Source organism: Anoplopoma fimbria, chromosome 15 (genome assembly GCF_027596085.1).
Source record: "Anoplopoma fimbria isolate UVic2021 breed Golden Eagle Sablefish chromosome 15, Afim_UVic_2022, whole genome shotgun sequence".
Taxonomy (NCBI): domain Eukaryota; kingdom Metazoa; phylum Chordata; class Actinopteri; order Perciformes; family Anoplopomatidae; genus Anoplopoma; species Anoplopoma fimbria.
Window position 1 is genome coordinate 4,652,399 of NC_072463.1, and position 20,973 is coordinate 4,673,371.

Sequence of the window (20,973 nt, forward strand, 5' to 3'; positions counted from 1 at the left end):
TTTTGACTTTTTTCAACATACTATATTACGCTTTTTTAAAGACTTTTAAACATACTATCCTATGACTTTTTAATGACTTTTAAACATACTATCCTATGATTTTTTAAGACATGCTATACTATTTTTTTTCGACATGCTATACTATGACTTATTTTTTTTTTCGACATGCTATACTATGACTTATTTTTATTTTATTCGACATGCTATACTATGACTTTTTTTTTCCCGACATGCTATACTATGACTTATTTTTATTTTATTCGACATACTATACTATGACCTTTTTTTTTTCGACATGCTATACTATGACTTATTTTTATTTTATTCGACATGCTATACTATGACCTTTTTTTTTTCGACATACTATACTATGACTTTTTTTTTTCGACATGCTATACTATGACTTATTTTTATTTTATTCGACATACTATACTATGACTTTTTTTATTTTATTCGACATGCTATACTATGACTTATTTTTTTTTTTTTCGACATGCTATACTATGACTTATTTTTATTTTTTTTTTTTCTATGACATGCTATGCTATGACTTATTTTTATTTTATTCGACATGCTATACTATGACTTTTTTTTTTCCGACATGCTATACTATGACTTATTTTTATTTTATTCGACATACTATACTATGACCTTTTTTTTTTCCGACATGCTATACTATGACTTATTTTTATTTTTTTTTTCGACATGCTATACTATGACTTATTTTTATTTTTTTCGACATGCTATCCTATGACTTGTTTTTTTTTCGACATGCTATACTATGACTTATTTTTATTTTTTCGACATGCTATACTATGACCTTTTTTTTTTCCGACATGCTATACTATGACTTATTTTTATTTTTTCGACATACTATACTATGACTTATTTTTTTTTTTTTCAACATGCTATCCTATGACTTTTTTTTTTTTCGACATGCTATACTATGACCTTTTTTTTTTCGACATGCTATACTATGACTTTTTTTTTTCGACATGCTATACTATGACTTATTTTTATTTTATTCGACATACTATACTATGACCTTTTTTTTTTTTTTTCGACATGCTATACTATGACATGCTATACTATTATTTTTATTTTTTTCAACATACTATACTATGCTTATTTTAAGACTTTTAAACATACTATACTATGACTTTTTAATTTTTTTTAAACATACTATCCTATGACTTTTTTTTTTTTTTTTTTTCGACATGCTATACTATGACTTATTTTTTTATTTTATTCGACATGCTATACTATGACTTATTTTTTTTCATAATGCTATACTATGACTTATTTTTATTTTATTCGACATACTATACTATGACCTTTTTTTTTCGACATGCTATACTATGACTTATTTTTATTTTATTCGACATGCTATACTATGACCTTTTTTTTTTCCGACATGCTATACTATGACTTATTTTTATTTTTTCGACATACTATACTATGACCTTTTTTTTTTTCCGACATGCTATACTATGACTTATTTTTATTTTTTTCGACATGCTATACTATGACTTATTTTTTTTTTTCGACATACTATACTATGACCTTTTCTTTTTCAACATGCTATACTATGACTTTTTTTTTATTTTATTCGACATGCTATACTATGACCTCTTTTTTTTCAACATGCTATGCTATGACTTTTTTTATTTTTTCGACATACTATACTATGACTTTTTTTTTTTTTTTTCCGACATGCTATACTATGACTTATTTTTATTTTATTCGACATACTATACTATGACCTTTTTTTTTTTTTCGACATGCTATACTATGACTTATTTTTTTATTTTTTCGACATACTATACTATGACTTTTTTTTTTTGACTTATTTTAATTTTATTCGACATTATCCCGACATGCTATACTATGACTTATTTTTATTTTTTTCGACATGCTATACTATGACTTATTTTTTTTTTTTCGACATGCTATCCTATGACTTTTTTTTTTTTCGACATGCTATACTATGACTTATTTTTATTTTATTCGACATGCTATACTATGACTTTTTTTTTTTTTCCGACATGCTATACTATGACTTATTTTTATTATATTCGACATACTATACTATGACCTTTTTTTTTCTCGACACACTATACTATGACTTTTTTTTCTTCGACGTGCTATACTATGACTTATTTTTATTTTTTCAACATACTATATTATGACCTTTTTTTTTTAAGACTTTTATACTATGACTATTTTTTTTTGACGACATGCTATTATAATTTTTTCGACATACTATACTATGACTTTTTTTTTTTTTTCGACATGCTATACTATGACTTATTTTTATTTTTTCGACATACTATACTATGACTTATTTTTTTTTTTTCGACATGCTATACTATGACTTATTTTTTATTTTTTCGACATACTATACTATGACCTTTTTTTTTTCGACATGCTATACTATGACTTATTTTTTATTTTATTTTTTCGACATACTATACTATGACCTTTTTTTTTTTTCGACATGCTATACTATGACTTATTTTTATTTTATTCGACATGCTATACTATGACCTTTTTTTTTCCGACATGCTATACTATGACTTATTTTTTTTTTTATTTTTTCGACATACTATACTATGACTTTTTTTTTTTTCGACATGCTATACTATGACTTATTTTTTTTTACTTTTTTCGACATACTATACTATGACTTATTTTTATTTTTTCGACATACTATACTATGACCTTTTTTTTTTTACCATACTATTTTTTGACATACTATATTATGCTTATTTTAAGACTTTTAAACATACTATCCTATGACTTTTTTTTTTTTTATCCTATTTTATTTTTATTTTTTAAACATACTATCCTAAGACTTTTTATTTTTTTTCGACATGCTATACTATGACTTATTTTTATTTTATTCGACATACTATACTATGACTTTTTTTTTCCGACATGCTATACTATGACTTATTTTTATTTTATTCGACATGCTATACTATGACTTATTTTTATTTTATTCGACATGCTATACTATGACTATGACTTATTTTTTTTTTTTCGACATACTATACTATGACTTTTTTTTTTTTTCAACATACTACTATGACTTTTTTTTTCCTATGACATGCTATACTATGACCTTTTTTTTTTCGACATGCTATACTATGACTTATTTTTATTTTATTCGACGACATACTATACTATGACCTTTTTTTTTCGACATGCTATACTATGACTTATTTTTTTTTTTTCGACATACTATACTATGACCTTTTTTTTTCTATACTATGACTTATTTGCTTACTATGACTTATTTTTATTTTATTCGACATACTATACTATGATTTTTTTTTTTTTCGACATACTATCCTATGACTTTTTTTTTTTTCGACATGCTATACTATGACTTATTTTTATTTTTTCGACATACTATACTATGACTTGTTTTTTTTTTCGACATGCTATACTATGACTTATTTTTCTTTTATTTGACATACTATACTATGACTTTTTTTTTTTCGACATGCTATACTATGACTTATTTTTTTTTTTTTCGACATGCTATACTATGACTCATGCTATACTATGACTTTTTTTATTTTATTCGACATACTATACTATGACTTATTTTTTTTTTTCGACATACCATACTATGATATTTTTTTTTTTCAACATACTATACTATGATTTTTTAAAGACTTTTTTAAACATACTATCCTATGACTTTTTTAATTTTTTTAAACATACTATCCTATGACTATAACATTTTATGACTTTTTTTCAACATACTATCCTATGACTTTTTTTATTTTTTTTTCGACATGCTATCCTATGACCTTTTTTTTTTCGACATGCTATACTATGACTTATTTTTATTTTATTCGACATACTATACTATGACCTTTTTTTTTTCAACATGCTATCCTATGACTTATTTTTTTTTTTTCGACATGCTATACTATGACTTTTTTTTTTTTTCGACATACTATACTATGACTTATTTTTATTTTTTAAACATACTATACTATGACTTTTTTTTTCAACATACTATACTATGATATTTTTATTTTTCGACATGCTATACTATGACTTTTTTGATTTTAAACATACTATCCTATGACATTTTATGACTTATTTTTTTTTTTTTTTTGACATACTATACTATGACTTTTTTGACTTTTTCGACATACTATGACTTATTTTATTTTTTCGACATACTATACTATGACTTTTTTTTTTTTTTGACATACTATCCTATGACTTTTTTTTTTTCGACATACCATGCTATGATATTTTTCAACATACTATATTATGCCTTTTCAACATACTATCCTATGACTTTTTTCAACATGCTATACAAAGACTTTTTATACAATTACTTTTGAATGACTACTTTCAACATAGTATAGTATGATTGTTTTCGACATATTACTTTTTTATTACCTTCATTCAACATACTAAACTAGGACTTTCTGACTTTTCTTTTACATATTTAATTGTTTGGTCTATAAAATGTGAAATGAACATGTCATAATTTCTCAGAGCATCAAATGTCTTGTTTTTGTTGTCTTGAATTTACTCCTTGGAATAACATTTGCTTCAATCCAAAATATGAATTAATATAAAGCAGGGAGTTTATGGAAAAACAATAAGATTGACACTGATAAAGTACGAATCCCAGACTTCAGTCCTCCAGAGTTTTTATTCCTCTTTAAGACAACGACAAAAACAAATTTCATTTTGCATAACAGTAGTACAGCAGCGGCCGAGGGGTACAAAACGCTTTTTTTAAATTTTTCAGTGTAAAAATAACTCTACTCATACCTCACACCTGTGCCGTCCTCTCGTAGTGCAAACGCTTCAAATAAAAGTTAGGCACATGATGGATACGATACGATCGCAGTTCAATTACACTTAAGTGCTGACGGCATATAAAACGTCATTCTGAATTTTTTTTTGTGTGTGTGTGTGGTTTCCCAGTTCATAATGTTCAACAATCGCAGACTGAAGAAATGATGACAGCTGGAGTTTTAAATAGCGATAAAAGGGCAGTTTGACTGTAGCTGTTAACGTCCGATGAAGCTTGATTGAAAAGAAAACAAAAAGACCGAAAGAGTCCGATTTCGCTGACGTGACGATTATCCTTGTCAGCGTTTTTTTTTCGTCTAAGTGCAACTGAGTTTAATACTATGTCAAAAAAAAAAAAAAATACATTGCAAGCTTATGGTCCCAAGCAACATTCATAACTTCTTGATGCTTTTGCTTGTAAATATCTGAGCGAGCGTTTTAAGTGGCAACTTGACATCTCTCTACGTTTAAGAAGAAAACTAAACTATAATAAACTAGCTCAAAATAAAGTAAAATATTTCCCAGATTTACATATGTTACAAATAAAAAATAAATATCTGCTCTGTTGGTTTTTTTTTTCAATCTAGGCATTTTATGATTCGTCGAGAAAAAAAATAAAAAGAAGGGTACAAAGAGCGACCGTCGTTCTTCTCCGACTCAACACAGTGCAGCTTATTTTTTTCCTTCAAGTGTTGCTCTGCCATCAGGAGGCCAACACGCCCCGCCGGATGATGTCAGAGCCGTAGCGCCGGCCGAGCGCCGAGTCGCCCCTCAGCTTGTGGGAGTGGCATCGTTTCAAGCAGGGCTCCATCTCGCCGTCGCCTGGTTTGGAGTCGGAGCTGTCGCTCTCCGTCCCCGTGCGGAGTCTGGTCTTCGGGGTGTTTGTCAGCGGCCTCAGAAGCTCCTCCTCCTCTTCTTTTTCCTCCGCCGCCGTCAGAGGCTTCTCGCTCCTCCTCGGGATCCTGAACCGCCCCCAGCTTCTGAGATGTCCGCCCACATGTCTGTTGGTTGTGTGCGAGCCGTTCGTCGGAGTTTTCCTGAGCCAACCGTTGGCTTTAACGGCGGCGGCGGCATCTGAAATCCCGTTGGCCCTGTTCAGTTTAGTGTTGGTCGTGACCTCCAAGGAGGCGGGGCTTCTGTTGGTCGTCCCTTCGTCCAGGAAGAAGTCGTCGTTGTCAGAGTTCCTGATGTCGACCAGCCTGATGGACACGGTTTTCTCCATGTGTTTTGACCCGAACCGGTTCTTCACCTGGACCGGGAAGCTCTCTGTTGTGTCGCTCCTCCTCTTCCTCCTCCTCTCCTCCTGCTCGTTGTCTCGTTTACGTCGGGCGAGCGCCTCGTGTTCGGGCCCCGGGGCCTCCCTCCTGGAGCATTTCCTGCACTCGGCTCGGTGCAGCTTGACGGTGATCGTCTCCTGAACGACCTCTGGCTTGTGAAAATTTGGGAACTTGATCTCCTGGCTGATCTCAGAGTTCTGGATTCTGGCGTTGCTGGTGTCCTCAGCGGGTCCAGACTCTTTGATTCTGGAGCTCTTACTATCCTTCGTCTCCAGCGGTTTGCTCAGATTTTCCTTCCTGTGAGGGGGCACCGAGTCAGAAAGGCCCTTTCTGTCGCCGCCTTTCCTTTTTTCCTGCTTTAAAGACGCTGGTTTGGTTTTCAGTCTGGAGTCGGTCATGGAGGAGCCAGACTGGGAGTCCTGAGAGGACGACCAGCCCAGTGAGAAGATCTTCTCCAAATCCTTCTCTGAAGGATCGCCTGCAAACAGACAGGAGTGACGTTTTTATATCATCATCTAATGACTTTCAGCGGAATCATATTGTGATATGATCTTATAATTACATTGTTAAACACACAAATATTTCTGTCTGTAATTTAAATAAATCTGATTTGAAGTTCAACAGAGGAACACAATTCTTTACTTTGATCATCATTACATTTGATTATTTACTCATTTTTGGGACTTAAATACTACGTCCATTCAACCATCTCTCCTAATTCCATATCTATAAATAAAATTGTTTCATGCCTGTTTTAAAAAAACGCGAAATATTCACATCATCTGCACAAGAAAAACATATATCAATATGGAGATTTTAAACACCAAGCCCTAATCAAAATGATAAAAGATTAGATTACGTTTTAGAAGTGAAAATGTCAGTTTAAAACATTTGAATGTAAATCCTTTCAGTATGAGGGGTTTACTTTTTTATTATAGCGTTACTGTCTGATTATTTATTAAACTTATTTATTTTTTATAACTGATGCCTCTTGTTGTTCCACTTTGCTGTCATCCTGCAAATTTCCCCACTGTGGGACTAATAAATAATTATCTTATCTTATCTTTAAAGAAATGGAAAATGGAAAGAGATTGTTGAAATGTATTATTTGTATAATGAGAAAGAAGTTTTGTTTTTCCTGACAATAAACAGATTTGTTATATTTTCTTCTACACCTGGCTGTTAGGTGTCATCTGTTCTCGTGGATGAAGTCATGATTTCTATAAATATGATTAAATATCAACATATTTAAATAAAAAAACATACTTTACTTTCCACCACTGTTACAGTAAAATATCACTATCAGCAAGTGAAAAAAATTATACAATAAATTCTAAATTTCCATCCAACTAAATTGGCTATGAGGAGTTTTCAATTTTTCTTGAGATTTATATGATTTGTGGAGCTTTAATAAAATAATGTTGTCTGGTGTTGGCGACTCACCCGTGAGCAGCTCCTGGTCGAGCAGTCGGACTTGGTGCTGGAAGATCTGCTCCTGGACTTTACACAACGAGCGCTTCATCTTCTCCCTCCGAGTCACCATGTAGGTCAGGTTTCGGACCTGAGGAGCGACAGAAGCAGCTTCTTTAGACAGAATGTCATCAACTCAGATTAACAACGGTTTACACAGATTCCTGCTTTTCTCTGTTTTATATCCATGCAAAGTGAATCATCTTAAAAGAGGCAATTTAAACACATCAACAACCTTCAACTCTTGTGAAAAGTGTGATGAAATGATGAAACTAAATCATTATGCAGCCATATTTAAGATAACTTAACATGTATTATATATATATATGAATATATTGCATATACTTTCCAATAAATCCCTATGCATATTGTATTCATGATAAATACTACATTTATTTTATGTACAATATAAACACTATACTTGAGTAGAACCATGTAAGCTAAAGTCACTATACTACTTCAACAGGGCTTCAAAACGACTCGCACTACTAGGCTTACTTCATAAACATTTGCACAATATATTTTATAGTTTAGCCTGTGACAAAACAATTTCAAAGGCTATCAAAAAGTGAAGAATTGTCAAATATGGCCCACATTTTTTCCTATATTTCCCCGGTCTTTTATTTTTTGTGCAAGGCTTCAAAATTTGAGCATATAAACTTGGCGCTTCACTTCACATTTAGTGACCTGCACCTAACTGCCCAACTAGTCCACATAAACACTTTAGATTAGATTCATCACAACACAAAATGTCTCTTTCTAAACCTAAAAGAAAGGATTAAGGCTAGACCACAGACAGTTTCAAGGGAAGTGAACAGAACATAGACTTTATATAAAGAAGTGGACGTAGTCATCGTGACATCACCCACTGGTTTGTTGACTGCTGTTTGGAAAGCTAAAGTGCGGCAATTTTTCGCCGTTGCTATCTTTGATTACGGCTGTAGCCATTTTTATTTTTTTGCAGTTGATAAATGGAAGTTAACATAATTGGAATGTGGAGGAGTGACGTAGAGAGGACGTTTACGTCTCTGGTAGAGACCTGTCAATCACAGTAAGTCCGCCCTAAATCCTACCCTGCTTTATGGTCTGTTTGACTCTAAATGGAGCCTAATTTACTAAATGAACATCATGCTGTATTGAAGAAGACTTGAAACTAGAGATTGAGACCATAAACTCATGTTTACAATGTTTACTGAGGGAATAAATCAAGAGAGAAGTAGAGTCATTTTCTCATAGACTTCTCATAGGAGTCGCCCCCTGATGGACATTAGAGAGAATGCAGGTTTTAAGACACTTCCGCATCGGCCTCACTCGGGACAACTGGAGGTCGCCACGTGAAACAGATTGGAGAAAAAAAATTCTGGATTTGAACATTACTGCTTCCTGTCTCAACTGCAGCAGAAAGATGCTTTTCTCCAGTAATCTCAACACTCATATGTTGGATTGTTAAATAGTTCTCAGGTATTATAATCTATACATGCTTTGTATTTTTGAATGTATTATTTCCTACGTCTATCCTGTCCCTTGTACTGCTGTAACATGTGAATAAATCTTATCTACAAAGCAAACTTCTCCACTGAACTCAGAATGTATATACATTTATTATAACTTTGGTCATTCCCTCCTCCTCCTCCTCCTCCTCGTCTCTGCTCTCCTGTGAACTCTGGTGTGGGTGAAGTAGAAACCTACCCTCTCCAGGTCTTGCCTCAGGTGCGTGAAGAGCTGCAGGCGTCGCAGCAGCACCTCGTGCTCGCGGCGTGCCAGGCTCTCCTCCTCGTCCTTCTTGGGCGTGAGCAGCGGCTGGCTGAAGTTGGCTTTGCGCTTCAGCTTCCAGTACTGGAACAGGAAGTCCACCACCTCCGGCTGCAGCTTCAGGCGGCTGGCCACGTCCTCCACCTCCACGAACTGGTAGAACTCCTCCTCCATCTCCTGCAGCTTCAGCTTGCGGAGGCTGACTCTCTTCTCCTGCTGGCGGCTGGCGAGCAGCTCCAGGTCGCTGGGCCCTGTGTCGATGAGCTGAGGAGCCACGTAGGACGAGGAACAGGGGGAGGCGGCGTCCTCCTCCTCCTCCACTCTCACCCTTCCTCTCCTCTTGCCCTTCTTGTCCTTAGCGCTCTCCTTCTCCTTCTCATCCTCGCCTCCCGAGTCCCGGTCCCTGGACTCGGCGCCCTCGAGCCCGGAGTGTTTGGGGCAGTAGGACTTGAACTTGACCTCGTCGTCCTCCGTGAGGATGGTGTTCATTTCCAGACTGGCGTGGAGGCCGCACGTCACGTGGAACGCAGTCCGGCAGTTTTTCGCTGAACACTGCAGGCGTAAACACATAACAACATTGTTGAACATTCAAAACACAAAGCATCAAATGACTTTAAACAAATTAATTCAAGGTGCATTGAAAGTCTATAGTGGTTTCTCACATCCTTACTTGGGTGGTTGTGAAACAGCTCCAGGGGCTTTTTTGGACAAAATGTTGTTATCTCTTTGAGTAATTTAATTGGCAGTAACATATCCAAGTTTCAGTTTGACTGTTGTATGAAGGTGTAAGTATTGTATAATTTTCAGTAAGTGTTTGTTGATTCCTTGTACTAACTGAAAAAATTTAACTATGAATAAAAGCTGCACCATTATGGGACAAATCTGAATGACGATTATTTTAATCAAAGCTGAGATCACTATTATTTAACACGACTTTGAAAGCATCATGCATATACAAAGAAATACTTTGTACATTTTAAAGTTAAATACATCAATCCGGTGAATTTTGAGAGCAAAATGAAGAGGCTCATTGGTTGGGTAGATATAAATGGTGATGACACGTACGAAGAGTGACACCCACAAAGCATGGTAAACAAGACAGGGGCTGTGTTTCAAAATGGGCCGGGTGGGTTGCAGACCCCTCATCTTACTCATTCATTGGTTGGACATGAACTAATCTCTAAACAGATTCTGCATTCATGTGCAAAATAGTCCACGTGGAGAGCAAAAGAGGAAGAAGGCAGTCTGAACTATAATAACAAGACAGGTCACGCGTTGCTTTTCATGTTTTCACTCAGTAAACGTTTCTGCGTCGTGGGGTGAGATGTGAGACTCTACCTGAATACACGCTCCGGCCTTCTCTTTGCACAGGCAGCAGATCAGAGCCCATCTGTTGCTGGGGATGTGGGACACGTTGGTGATCGGCTCCATCTTCTCCGGATTCCCGATGCTCACCTGCAAGTCAACATATAATGAGTCACCTGCAGTGATGGGTATTTTTTATATTTTCATACTTCTCGTCGAACAGCTACTTAAACAGTATCTTAACGGTTCTTTTTGTCTTTTTTTGAGGAGAAATAAACTAAAACAAATTAAGAACATAACTAACATTGCTTTATTTTCTCATATGTACCGTAAATAAATAAATAAATATATATAAATACGCACACACACACACACATTGTTGAGTAGCAACTGCGACAACATTGTCTTGAACAAATCACTTTGCTAAACAAATTAAATACACAATTATTTACTGGAAACAAAAATGAAAAAACAGACTTTTTTTTTTCTCTCTGCCATCCTCACTAAGAGCACCAATAAAATGTCAGTTTCAGTTAAAAATATTTAAGGGAGAAAAAAGGCAAGGATTGTCCTTTTAACAATATTTTCATGTGATGAGTTGCTGGTAATGTGCAAAAAGTTAAATGAACTCTGCCATTTAAAAAAAAAAGATTCATACAGTACTTGAATACTGCATAAAAGGAGTGACGTGTATCTTAAAATGTTTTTTAAAAGTGCGTAAAAAGATTACAAAAACTGTAAACAGATAGATGTTTATCGTCACCTCTGGGATCCACAAGGCACAGCTGACGTGGACCCACTTGGTTCCGCTTCGCGTCGGCTTCATGGCGCCTCCCTTCTTCGGACACAACTGGCACTTTGGCAGAATGCCGAGGGCACAGATCCGACACAGCCAGCTGCCCTTTGGGACTTTCTGGATGCCGTAACACGCCTGGTGAGAAATGCAAAACAGAGGACGGCTCTCAGCTTCAGCAAGCGGAAATCAATACAGCAGCAACATGAGAAACTGTGTGCGTGTGTGTGTTTGTGTTACAGATGAAACCAAAGCAACAGCTGATCTGACATGTAAGACGAGTCGCTTTCGATTTGCTTTTTTTACCACAGCGATGCATCTTAATCAGAAAGGCATATTAAGCGTCTAAGTGCTGCAGAGTTTTACAGTTCTGTGTGAAATGAGCGGCATTTCATTATAGAATTCCCTTTGACTAATAATCTTCACTTATTAGCTGTTTTAACAAAACCCCCTCTGCTTCTTTCCAAAGAAATCACAAGGTGGATGAACAAATGTCTGGGTACTTTTATCTGCAAAAAGCATGTGGGAATATTTCCACCCCCCAAAAAATAAACACATTAGAAGATGAAAATGAATATTTAATTGTGAAAGAAAAAAGCAGCATCACTACCACGGCTTTCTGCCTCTCACTGAATGCACCACATGACAAGAGTCACACAACTGCACTTTGATGAATTGAAAATGAAATGAAACCTAATGATGGCAGGGAACTCGGTCACAGACAGAAAGAGGGACATCGAGTCCTAACGGCAAGCGTTGCATTTCGCTGATCATGTAATTATCAGCTGAGCGCTCCGGATCAGACTGGAGATTTAATCACTTAAAAGACGGGCAAGCCGTACTTTCAAACTGAAAACACACATTATATATTGTGATTTTGACTGGTAATTACATGACAGTGTAGCAAATATGAAGAAGGAGACTTTCAGGTGATCTCCCTCCAGACAGCTGCCACATTATTTAGGTTTATGTAGTGAAATGAGGAGGTATGGTGGAGATAACTCCTCAACTAAAACTTCAAAAGATAACATTATATTTAAATTAACAGATGATGTTGATATTTAGTTCATCTATTAATGCTGCAAGTAAACCATGTGGCTGTACAGAATCTCTACTTGTTGGATTTTTCACTACTTTGTTTAAGCTTCTGTCTTATCTAAAAGGGAATTTTCTTTATTAAGTCTGAAGTTATTTAGGTAGCAGTTGCAAAAAAAACAACCCAAAAAGCATTTCAATTAATTGTTAGTATTTTTAAAAGGTTTTCTGTGAGTTTAATAGAGGTAGTAAAGATGCAATTTGTATGTTCTCTCAGTTGAAAATTTAAAGAAATTGTGAATTGAGGTTCCCTTTATTTGGTTTACATTTGAGATATTGAATAAACAACACATCGACCAGAACCAAAAGTGCAATGGGAGATAATTATTTACTTGTTTTGTGATTTGGATTTTATTAACAATACAGATTTGACTCTGTATATCCCACAGTGACCGTTTAATAAAAGTATTTTCTCTGATTTTCAAGACTTTAAATTTAAGAATTTAATTCCATTGAATGAATTTTGTACAGTTGACCTCTGACCTGGTGAACGCAGATGTTGCACTTGTCGCAGAACACCATCTCGTTGTTGTCCTCCCCGTCCGGCGACCGGCAGACGTCGCACACCACGTCCTCGTCGTACTCGATGCCCAGCCCCTCCTCCGTCTCCATGGCGTGCGTCATGTTTTCGTGGCAGCAGCGCTCAAACTCCTCCATCACCCGCTCCATAGTGATCTCGTCCAGCGGCGGCATGGCTGGAAAAGTCAGGAGTAAAAGGTTTACTATTTTCATGAAAACACCCAACCAGTTTCATAAATTACATATTTCAGTCTCGATTTAATCTCGATTTTATCAAACGCTGCTCTGGGACTTAAAAAACCCATTGGGGATTTAAAAAAAATTGTTGGATTTAACTAAAAAAGTAGAAATCTAATTTAAAATGTTCTATTCTTTCTGTCGAACGTCTAACTTTTTAACCAACAGTTGGCAAATATCTCCCTCAGTCCAAACGTTTGCTCTGTGACTCACCCATCTCTGCAAACTCCTCGTTGGTGGTCTGCAGCCAGGCCACGTCCTCCTCGTTCAGGTCGTAGCGGCACATCCCCTCCGCCAGCGTCCGGATGTCCACGTAGCCCAGCGCCTCGGCGCCCGACGTCCGGATCAACTTCTTTGGCTTGACGAACATGACCTCCTTCCCTTTCTCGGCCAAAACCCTGCACAGCAAAGTCAGGAGACATGTCGGTTTAACGTCCGGTGTTTACAGTACGACTCATTGATTCATCCATCCATCCATATTCTGTACACTCTCTTAAAAGTTGGTCTCTTCAACAAGTTAGAGTGCTTAGAATTTGTTTGATTTCATTACATGCAAGAGACATTTCTGTGTCATAACAATATAGATGAATCAAAGATCAAATGTGACCAAAATTAGACAACTCACTGAGTCCGTCTTGAATAACTGAGCATTTTAAAGATTTTAAAGACCAAATATTTTACATCAATGTGTAAAAAGATCACCTGAAATGCCAGTTTAAAAAATTGAAAACAGTAAGGGCCATTGGCAGACAACTTTTCGAATCATTTCAAAGATTTGTGTTTATACAGGTTTTGTTTTATAGTCTCTCTCCAACTATGTGCTTCCTGGATCCCAAACTTTCTGACAGTGAACTCGTCAAATCAAACTGAAACAAAACAATGTCTATCTACAGAAACAGACTTTTAAATTGATCTCCACACAAAGCAGTGACGTCTCAATTATTATGCATTCCCACTCAAGGACAACACAGGACTGAACAAGTGACTTTCTTGTCTCATTTCTTTTTGTCCTACCTGGTGACGGGTTGTGGGATGGACTGGGGGCTGACGGGAACCTGGACGCCTTTCTCCCACTCCTGCCGCCACGGGTCGGCGAGGACGTAGTATTCCTCCGTGTTCAGCTGGTACGAGTCGTGCACCTTCATGGCGGTGATCAGGTCGGTTCTGAAAACCTGCAGCAGTCAAAATAAAAACAAGAGTCAAAACAGTTTACTGCAAGCACTGATGCAACAGTGAATAATCACAGCATGTGGAGCTGGAAATGGGGGTTTTTCTGTTGACGTTTGACAGTTAACAGCTCTCAAATAACCATAATGTTGTTTCTGAAAAAAGTTCCCTGACTCTTTAGCGCAAATATTCATGATTGAAATATTTGGCCTCTAAATATAATTGCAGTGAGACCATCAAATATTCTCTTTAGCAATCACTTAGACACATTCTGGCTTCCAAAATACTGGTTTTCCAACATTAATGACTTCATCTGGAAGACTTATTACATTACATTACATTACATTACAGTCATTTAGCAGACGCTTTTATCCAAAGCGACTTACAGGAAGTGTATTCAACATAGGTATTCAAGAGAACTACTAGTCACCAGAACTTATCATCCTAAAGTTCACAGAAGTTTAAAAAAACGCATTATTATGGTGCAAAATTGTATCTAAAGAGTACTTGTGAAGTGTACAATGTGTGCTAATAACCATTTTGACAACCAAAATATTAGATTTGTTTCCATAGAGATACTGTATATCAGTGTTTACACAGGTTACAAAAGCTACCACGTTGTCAAAACACAGCCAGACAGGATCGGCCAATCGGCTTCCAGCTTAGGCCTGAGTCATTGTTTTGCTTTGATTTGATTGGCTCTCGGTCAGAGGGAGTTTACAGTGGCCTGCAGGGACCAAGTCCACAGACTGTACAGCAGATAAGAGCAGCTATGTTTAATACCAAGAACTCACTGTCACTGTACAAACAGGAAGATTAAATTCATAAAAGGTGGCAAATAAAGACTTTTACAAATATCTTGTCATTGTCAATATCAATTCAAACCTCCTTGTGTTCATTAAATCATATTTTTTTCTTTTCAAAAATGTTTTCTTCTTCCAAAAGTTCAAACAAATGAATAAGACAGACAAAAACATGACAGCAGAGTACAGGAATAAAAGGAGCAGAACTTTGACTTTCCGATACGTTGATTCAAATTCTGATTCACCCATAATCGTCATTATTAAGAGTTTAGACGGACATACCTCGGAGGGTTTCTGACCGGTCCCCCTCCTGGGCTGTGATGAATGTTGCGACCAGCATGTGGAATTACCTGGAGGAGAAACACAGCAGGGTGTTAAACGTCCCATTTTTCTTCCTTGTCTGCTTCTGCTGCTGATTTCATGAACAACCTCACATCCGTTAAAACATATGGATTTCCCCTAACTGCGGGGAAATACATGTGTGACACATTCTGATATTCAAAAGGGCGAAACTGACATTTTCTGTTTTCAATTTCATTTCTACACCACCCACTAATTTGACTTTGGGCTTGTGATACAATTACTGACAGGAGAAGTCACTTGGTCTTAAAAAGCATCTAGACGAGATCAAAGCCTTCATTATTACTACGCCTAAAAAATCATGAAGGATACTTTCATTGAAGCATTTAACTGTTCCTGTAACAAAACCCTGAATTGATCCTTTGCTAAAGCATTTTACAGTGAGAGCTTCGGGTTTGTTTTTATACCAGATGGCACATAACATAGATTGGACAATAAGTAAACCCAAATTCTCACATTTATTTGGCTTTCCGTAATTAAAAACTTACCCAAACATTTTATACGTTGTGGTTGAACCACACCCGTCTGAGATTTTGTGGAGGGTGAAACAAACGCGACAAACTGTTTCTGAAATTGTTCACTGATGTCAAATTCGAACCCGTCTGTCTGACCTGGAAGGATGTCTTTAAAGGTCCAAGTGTCCCTACTCTGTCTCCTGTCTCTCAGACTGTAGGGATTCTCATTTTTTTCCTTAATCTTTGTCCATCTGCCGCCTTTCTTTCCTTCTCTCTCTCTTGGTTTCCTTCCTGAACATGAAGTTTATATTTACTGACACTGACTGTAACAAGATGGGAAACATATTCAGGAAATGACAACTTATCTTAATGACAAAGAAAACTGTTTAACCAAAATCTAATTGCTGGGAAATGTAATTGGCTGACTAAAAAGACGTGACATTTACAGGCGAAAACAGCAAAAATACGACAACATTGACACACTATCTAAATGCAATAACTAAATTTAAGCCCTAATAATATTTTGTGGTATTTAAGGATAAAAGTTATAATTTCCTCTGCAGCTTTTCACTTTCACTTGTGAAATTGAGTTAGGTGGCAGAGTTGTGCTTGACCTGATTCAGAACTATATTTGGACCCAGTACGAATGAGTCAGCAGAGACAATATTTGCTTACTTCCATTGTCGGAGTCGTCGCTGCTGCTGGGGTGCCTGCTCCTCTTCATCATCGTCTGTCTGCGGAGCTCCGGCTCAGGGAGACTTCACACAAAGCAGACAGGAGGTTAAGTTACAGAAGCGACTGATGATAATATACAAGAACATTTTAAACATTTGGGAGAAAGACTTTGACATAGTCTGACAAAATATGTCATGTCATAGCACATTGTTAGAGTCTGAGTAATCCATGGCATACTTGATGAGCAAGTTAACACAGCAACAACTTTAGAAGACAGAAATGAGGAACAATAACACCCTTACACATAAAGTCTCCACTATAAATAAAAGCAAACGCACTCACACTGCTCCTGACAACTGTAAATGTGCTCATTTAAGATTCCATTTTCATTTACACTACATTACATTACAGTCATTTAGCAGACAGTTCTTAAACAAGCATCTAAGAGCATAAACCAGAGCAAAAGTACAGAAACAAACTAATACGAATACAATAAGTGCAACAAACTAATACGAATACAATAAGTGCAGAAACAAACTAGTACGAATACAATAAGTGCAACAAACTAATACGAATACAATAAGTGCAACAAACTAATACGAATAAAATAAGTGCAACAAACTAATACGAATAAAATAAGTGCAACAAACTAATACGAATAAAATAAGTGCAGAAACAAACTAGTACGAATACAATAAGTGCAACAAACTAATACGAATACAATAAGTGCAACAAACTAATACGAATACAATAAGTGCAACAAACTAATACGAATAAAATAAGTGCAACAAACTAATACGAATAAAATAAGTGCAACAAACTAATACGAATAAAATAAGTGCAGAAACAAACTAGTACGAATACAATAAGTGCAACAACTACTATGTTTCTAGCCAAACACTCAGGACACTACCCCTGCAGCCTCTTCTGCAGAAACTTTTGAATGTCTCTCAATATTTACAATACATTGACTGTATTACAAATACTGGTTTCTTGCACAAAAACAGGTAGATATCAGAGCAATGCACTAGTAATGTCTGGTCTCTATCCCTCCTGTTTCCTAGCTGATCTGACAGCACATGTTGTTGTGCACACACATGTTGTTGTGCACACACATACACATATACACACACACACATACATACATACCACAGTCACTGCTCCCTGCACCACAAACCAGGAAACAACGCCTAGTATGAGAAGAAAACAAAGCATCAGCAGGGCCTCTCACAGTCCCGACATGTGGACATGTCCCAGGGTCCTCTGTCAGCATGCACAAGGGGGGGGAATGATGCTAACTGACTGAGCTAGCTATGCTAACACCAAGCTAGCCCAGTGTGTGTGTGTCGCCTCTTCTGTCGGCTAGCTAACTAGCTGCTAACTGTAGCTACTAAAACAAACACTTTATGCATTACCCCGAATCCACACACACACACTTTGCATTATTTGAATCACGCTAGCCAGAATGCTAACGTTAGCCGATGCTAACCTCCCCCGTTACGTAACACACACACACACCCGATACGTGGACGTGTTTCCCCCGTGATAAGAGTGTTGCTACACCCATTAGCATCAAGACATTTTAATTATAAGTGTGTTCACATCATGAGAGGGGGTTTAAAGCCACGCTTATGCGTCCAAAACACGGTTAGCAACACCGGCTAGCTCGTTAGCTTGAAGCTACACGCATAGACATAGCGTTGTTAGCATTAGCCTGTGATGCTAACAGTTCGTTTCTAAGCCCCCCCCCTCCTCCTCCCCTCCTTTTTACTCTCAGGTATTTATCAAAGGTTAAAGGTCATATTTAATTTAAATAAACTACCCGACACGTGGATGTTTTGCTAGCGAGCTCAAGTGTTTTTGTTGTTGTGCTAGCTTGCGCTGCTAGCCACGCAGGGGAGCACATGGACCCCGCTGGAGGAGGTTAATCTTTTTGGCGCCATTTTAAGATGACGGACAGGCTCAGAAATACGAAATACCCCAGAACAGTCGTGACGTCAACGCTGCCCGTTGGAAGAGAGACAGAGACGCAGAGGTAGTAACGTTACGGTACATACAGAGCGCCTGAGGCCGAGGAGAGCCGGTGTTTTGGGTTTGACGTGCGCAGGTTTTGTGGCCGTGAGTTCCGCTTGACCCGCATTCCACATACACACAAACACGGAGCGGCGGCGGCCGGGGAGGAGGTTACCCGGAGCGGGCTGCGGCTGCTCCGTTTCACCGCTAGGGGGCAGCAGAGTCGACCCTGAGAAACAGCAGGAAAAATAAAAAATATATATTTGTTTTTTTTGTTTACATTGTTGTGATATAAACCCACGTTGCCTGGTTGCCAGTTTCAAATGTCAATAAAGTATTATGAAATAAAAAATACTCACTGATAATTATCTATTAAAGAGACAGAACAATTAGAATTTTAATAAAGGATATTATATATATTAATATATAATATAATATATAATAAATAACAATACATTTACTTAATAGACAAAAAATATATATATTTTTTCATTTCTAGATATGTTTATGTAAGTTTCAAATGTCAATAAAGTATTATGAAATAAAAAATACTGGAAAGTACTCACTGATAATTATCTATTAAAGAGACAGAACAATTAGAATTTTAATAAAGGATATGTATATTATTCATGTATCTTTATTTAGTTTTATTTATGGTTTATGTCTTGGTTTCTTGTCTTGTTATGTTCTCTTTAATAATAATTATAATTTTAATAATAAATAACAATACATTTACTTAAAAGACAAAAATATATATCTTTTTTTCATTTCTAGATATGTTTATGTAAGTTGAGATAGTCCTTTTTTATGTTTATTATGTATCTTTTTTGTTTTATTTCTGTCATTTTTTAATTTGGTTTATGTCTTGGTTTCTTGTCTTGTTATGTTCTCTAATAATAATTATAATATTAATAATAAATAACAATACATTTAGTTGAAAACCAACTGAAACTTAAAAGACAAAAATATATTTAATTATTTTCATGTCTAGATATGTTTAAGTATAATTGAGATAGTCCTTTTTTATGTTTATCTATGTATCTTTTTTGTTTTATTTCTGTCATTTTTTAATTTGGTTTATGTCTTGTTTGTTTGTCTTGTTATGTTCTCTATAATAATTATTATTATACAGAGAACTTGAGGCCGAGGAGAGCCGGTGTTTTGGGTTTGACGTGCGCAGGTTTTGTGGCCGTGAGTTCCGCTTGACCCGCATTCCACATACACACAAACACGGAGCGGCGGCGGCCGGGGAGGAGGTTACCCGGAGCGGGCTGCGGCTGCTCCGTTTCACCGCTAGGGGGCAGCAGAGTCAACCCTGAGAAACAGCAGGAAAAAAATAAATATATATGTTTTTTGTTTACACTGTTGTGATATAAACCCACGTTGCTTGGTTGCCAGTTTCAAATGTCAACAAAGTATTATGAAATAAAAAATACTGGAAAGTACTCACTGATAATTATCTATTAAAGAGACAGAACAATTAGAATTTTAATAAAGGATATGTATATATTAATATATAATATATATAATAAATAATAAATAACAATAATTTTTTTTCATTTCTAGATATGTTTATGTAAGTTGAGATAGTCCTTTTTTATGTTTATCTTTGTATCTTTTATGTTTATCTTTGTCTTGTTATGTTCTCTATAATAATAATAATAAATAATAGTACATTTAGTTGAAACTTGAAAGACAAGAAATATCTTTAGTTGTTTCTCTTTAATAATAATTATAATATTAATAACAAATAAGAATACATTTAGTTAGGAAATAGCTAACTGAAACTTAAAAGACAAAAATATCTTTAGTTGTTTTTATTTCTAGATATGTTTATGTAAGTTGAGATATTCCTTTTTTATGCTTATCTATCTATCTTTTTTGTTTTATTTCTATCATTTTTTAATTTGGTTTATGTCTTGTTTGTTTTTCTTGTTATGTTCTCTATAATAATAATAATAATAATAATAATTATAAATAATAATACATTTAGTTGAAACTTGAAAGACAAGAAATATCTTTAGTTGTTTCCATTTGTAGATATGTTTATGTAAATTGAGATAGGCCTTTTTTATGTTTATCTACGTATATTTTTTGTTTTATTTCTGTCATTTTTTTATTTGGTTTATGTCTTGTTTGTTTGTATTGTATGTTCTCTTTAATGATAATAAGCAATAAATAAATAAATAAGAAAACATTTATTTAGGAAATGGTCCCTG

At 35.7% G+C, this 20,973-nt stretch overlaps 1 protein-coding gene across 4 annotated transcripts; it reads right to left on the reverse strand.

Moving 5' to 3' along the window:
• Positions 1-4,668: 4,668 nt before the first annotated feature.
• Positions 4,669-19,049, reverse strand: jade1 (jade family PHD finger 1). 4 transcript variants are annotated; one of them, XM_054613531.1, is made up of 12 exons: positions 18,799-19,049; positions 17,891-17,931; positions 16,742-16,824; positions 15,534-15,601; positions 14,296-14,453; positions 13,495-13,679; positions 13,009-13,220; positions 11,401-11,568; positions 10,671-10,787; positions 9,270-9,884; positions 7,554-7,671; positions 4,669-6,588 (listed from the first exon to the last, which is right to left on the reverse strand). In XM_054613531.1, exons 3-12 carry the CDS (start codon positions 16,791-16,793, stop codon positions 5,537-5,539), a joined length of 2,745 nt encoding a protein of 914 aa, XP_054469506.1. In that variant the 5' UTR covers positions 16,794-16,824; positions 17,891-17,931; positions 18,799-19,049; the 3' UTR covers positions 4,669-5,536. The 4 variants fall into 4 exon arrangements, with proteins under 4 accessions (XP_054469506.1, XP_054469508.1, XP_054469509.1 ...); XM_054613533.1 differs by lacking the exon at positions 18,799-19,049 and adding an exon at positions 18,564-18,785; XM_054613534.1 differs by lacking the exon at positions 18,799-19,049 and adding an exon at positions 18,344-18,464.
• Positions 19,050-20,973: the final 1,924 nt, after the last annotated feature.

Coding starts and splice junctions, on each gene's coding strand:
- jade1 (XM_054613531.1), bottom strand. CDS start 16,793: ATGATGAAGAGGAGCAGGCACCCCAGCAGCAGCGACGACTCCGACAAT. Junction 15,602..16,741: donor CGACGACTCCGACAATGGAA/GTAAGCAAATAT, acceptor TTTCTCCTCCAG/GTAATTCCACATGCTGGTCG. Junction 9,885..10,670: donor AGGCCGGAGCGTGTATTCAG/GTAGAGTCTCAC, acceptor TTACGCCTGCAG/TGTTCAGCGAAAAACTGCCG.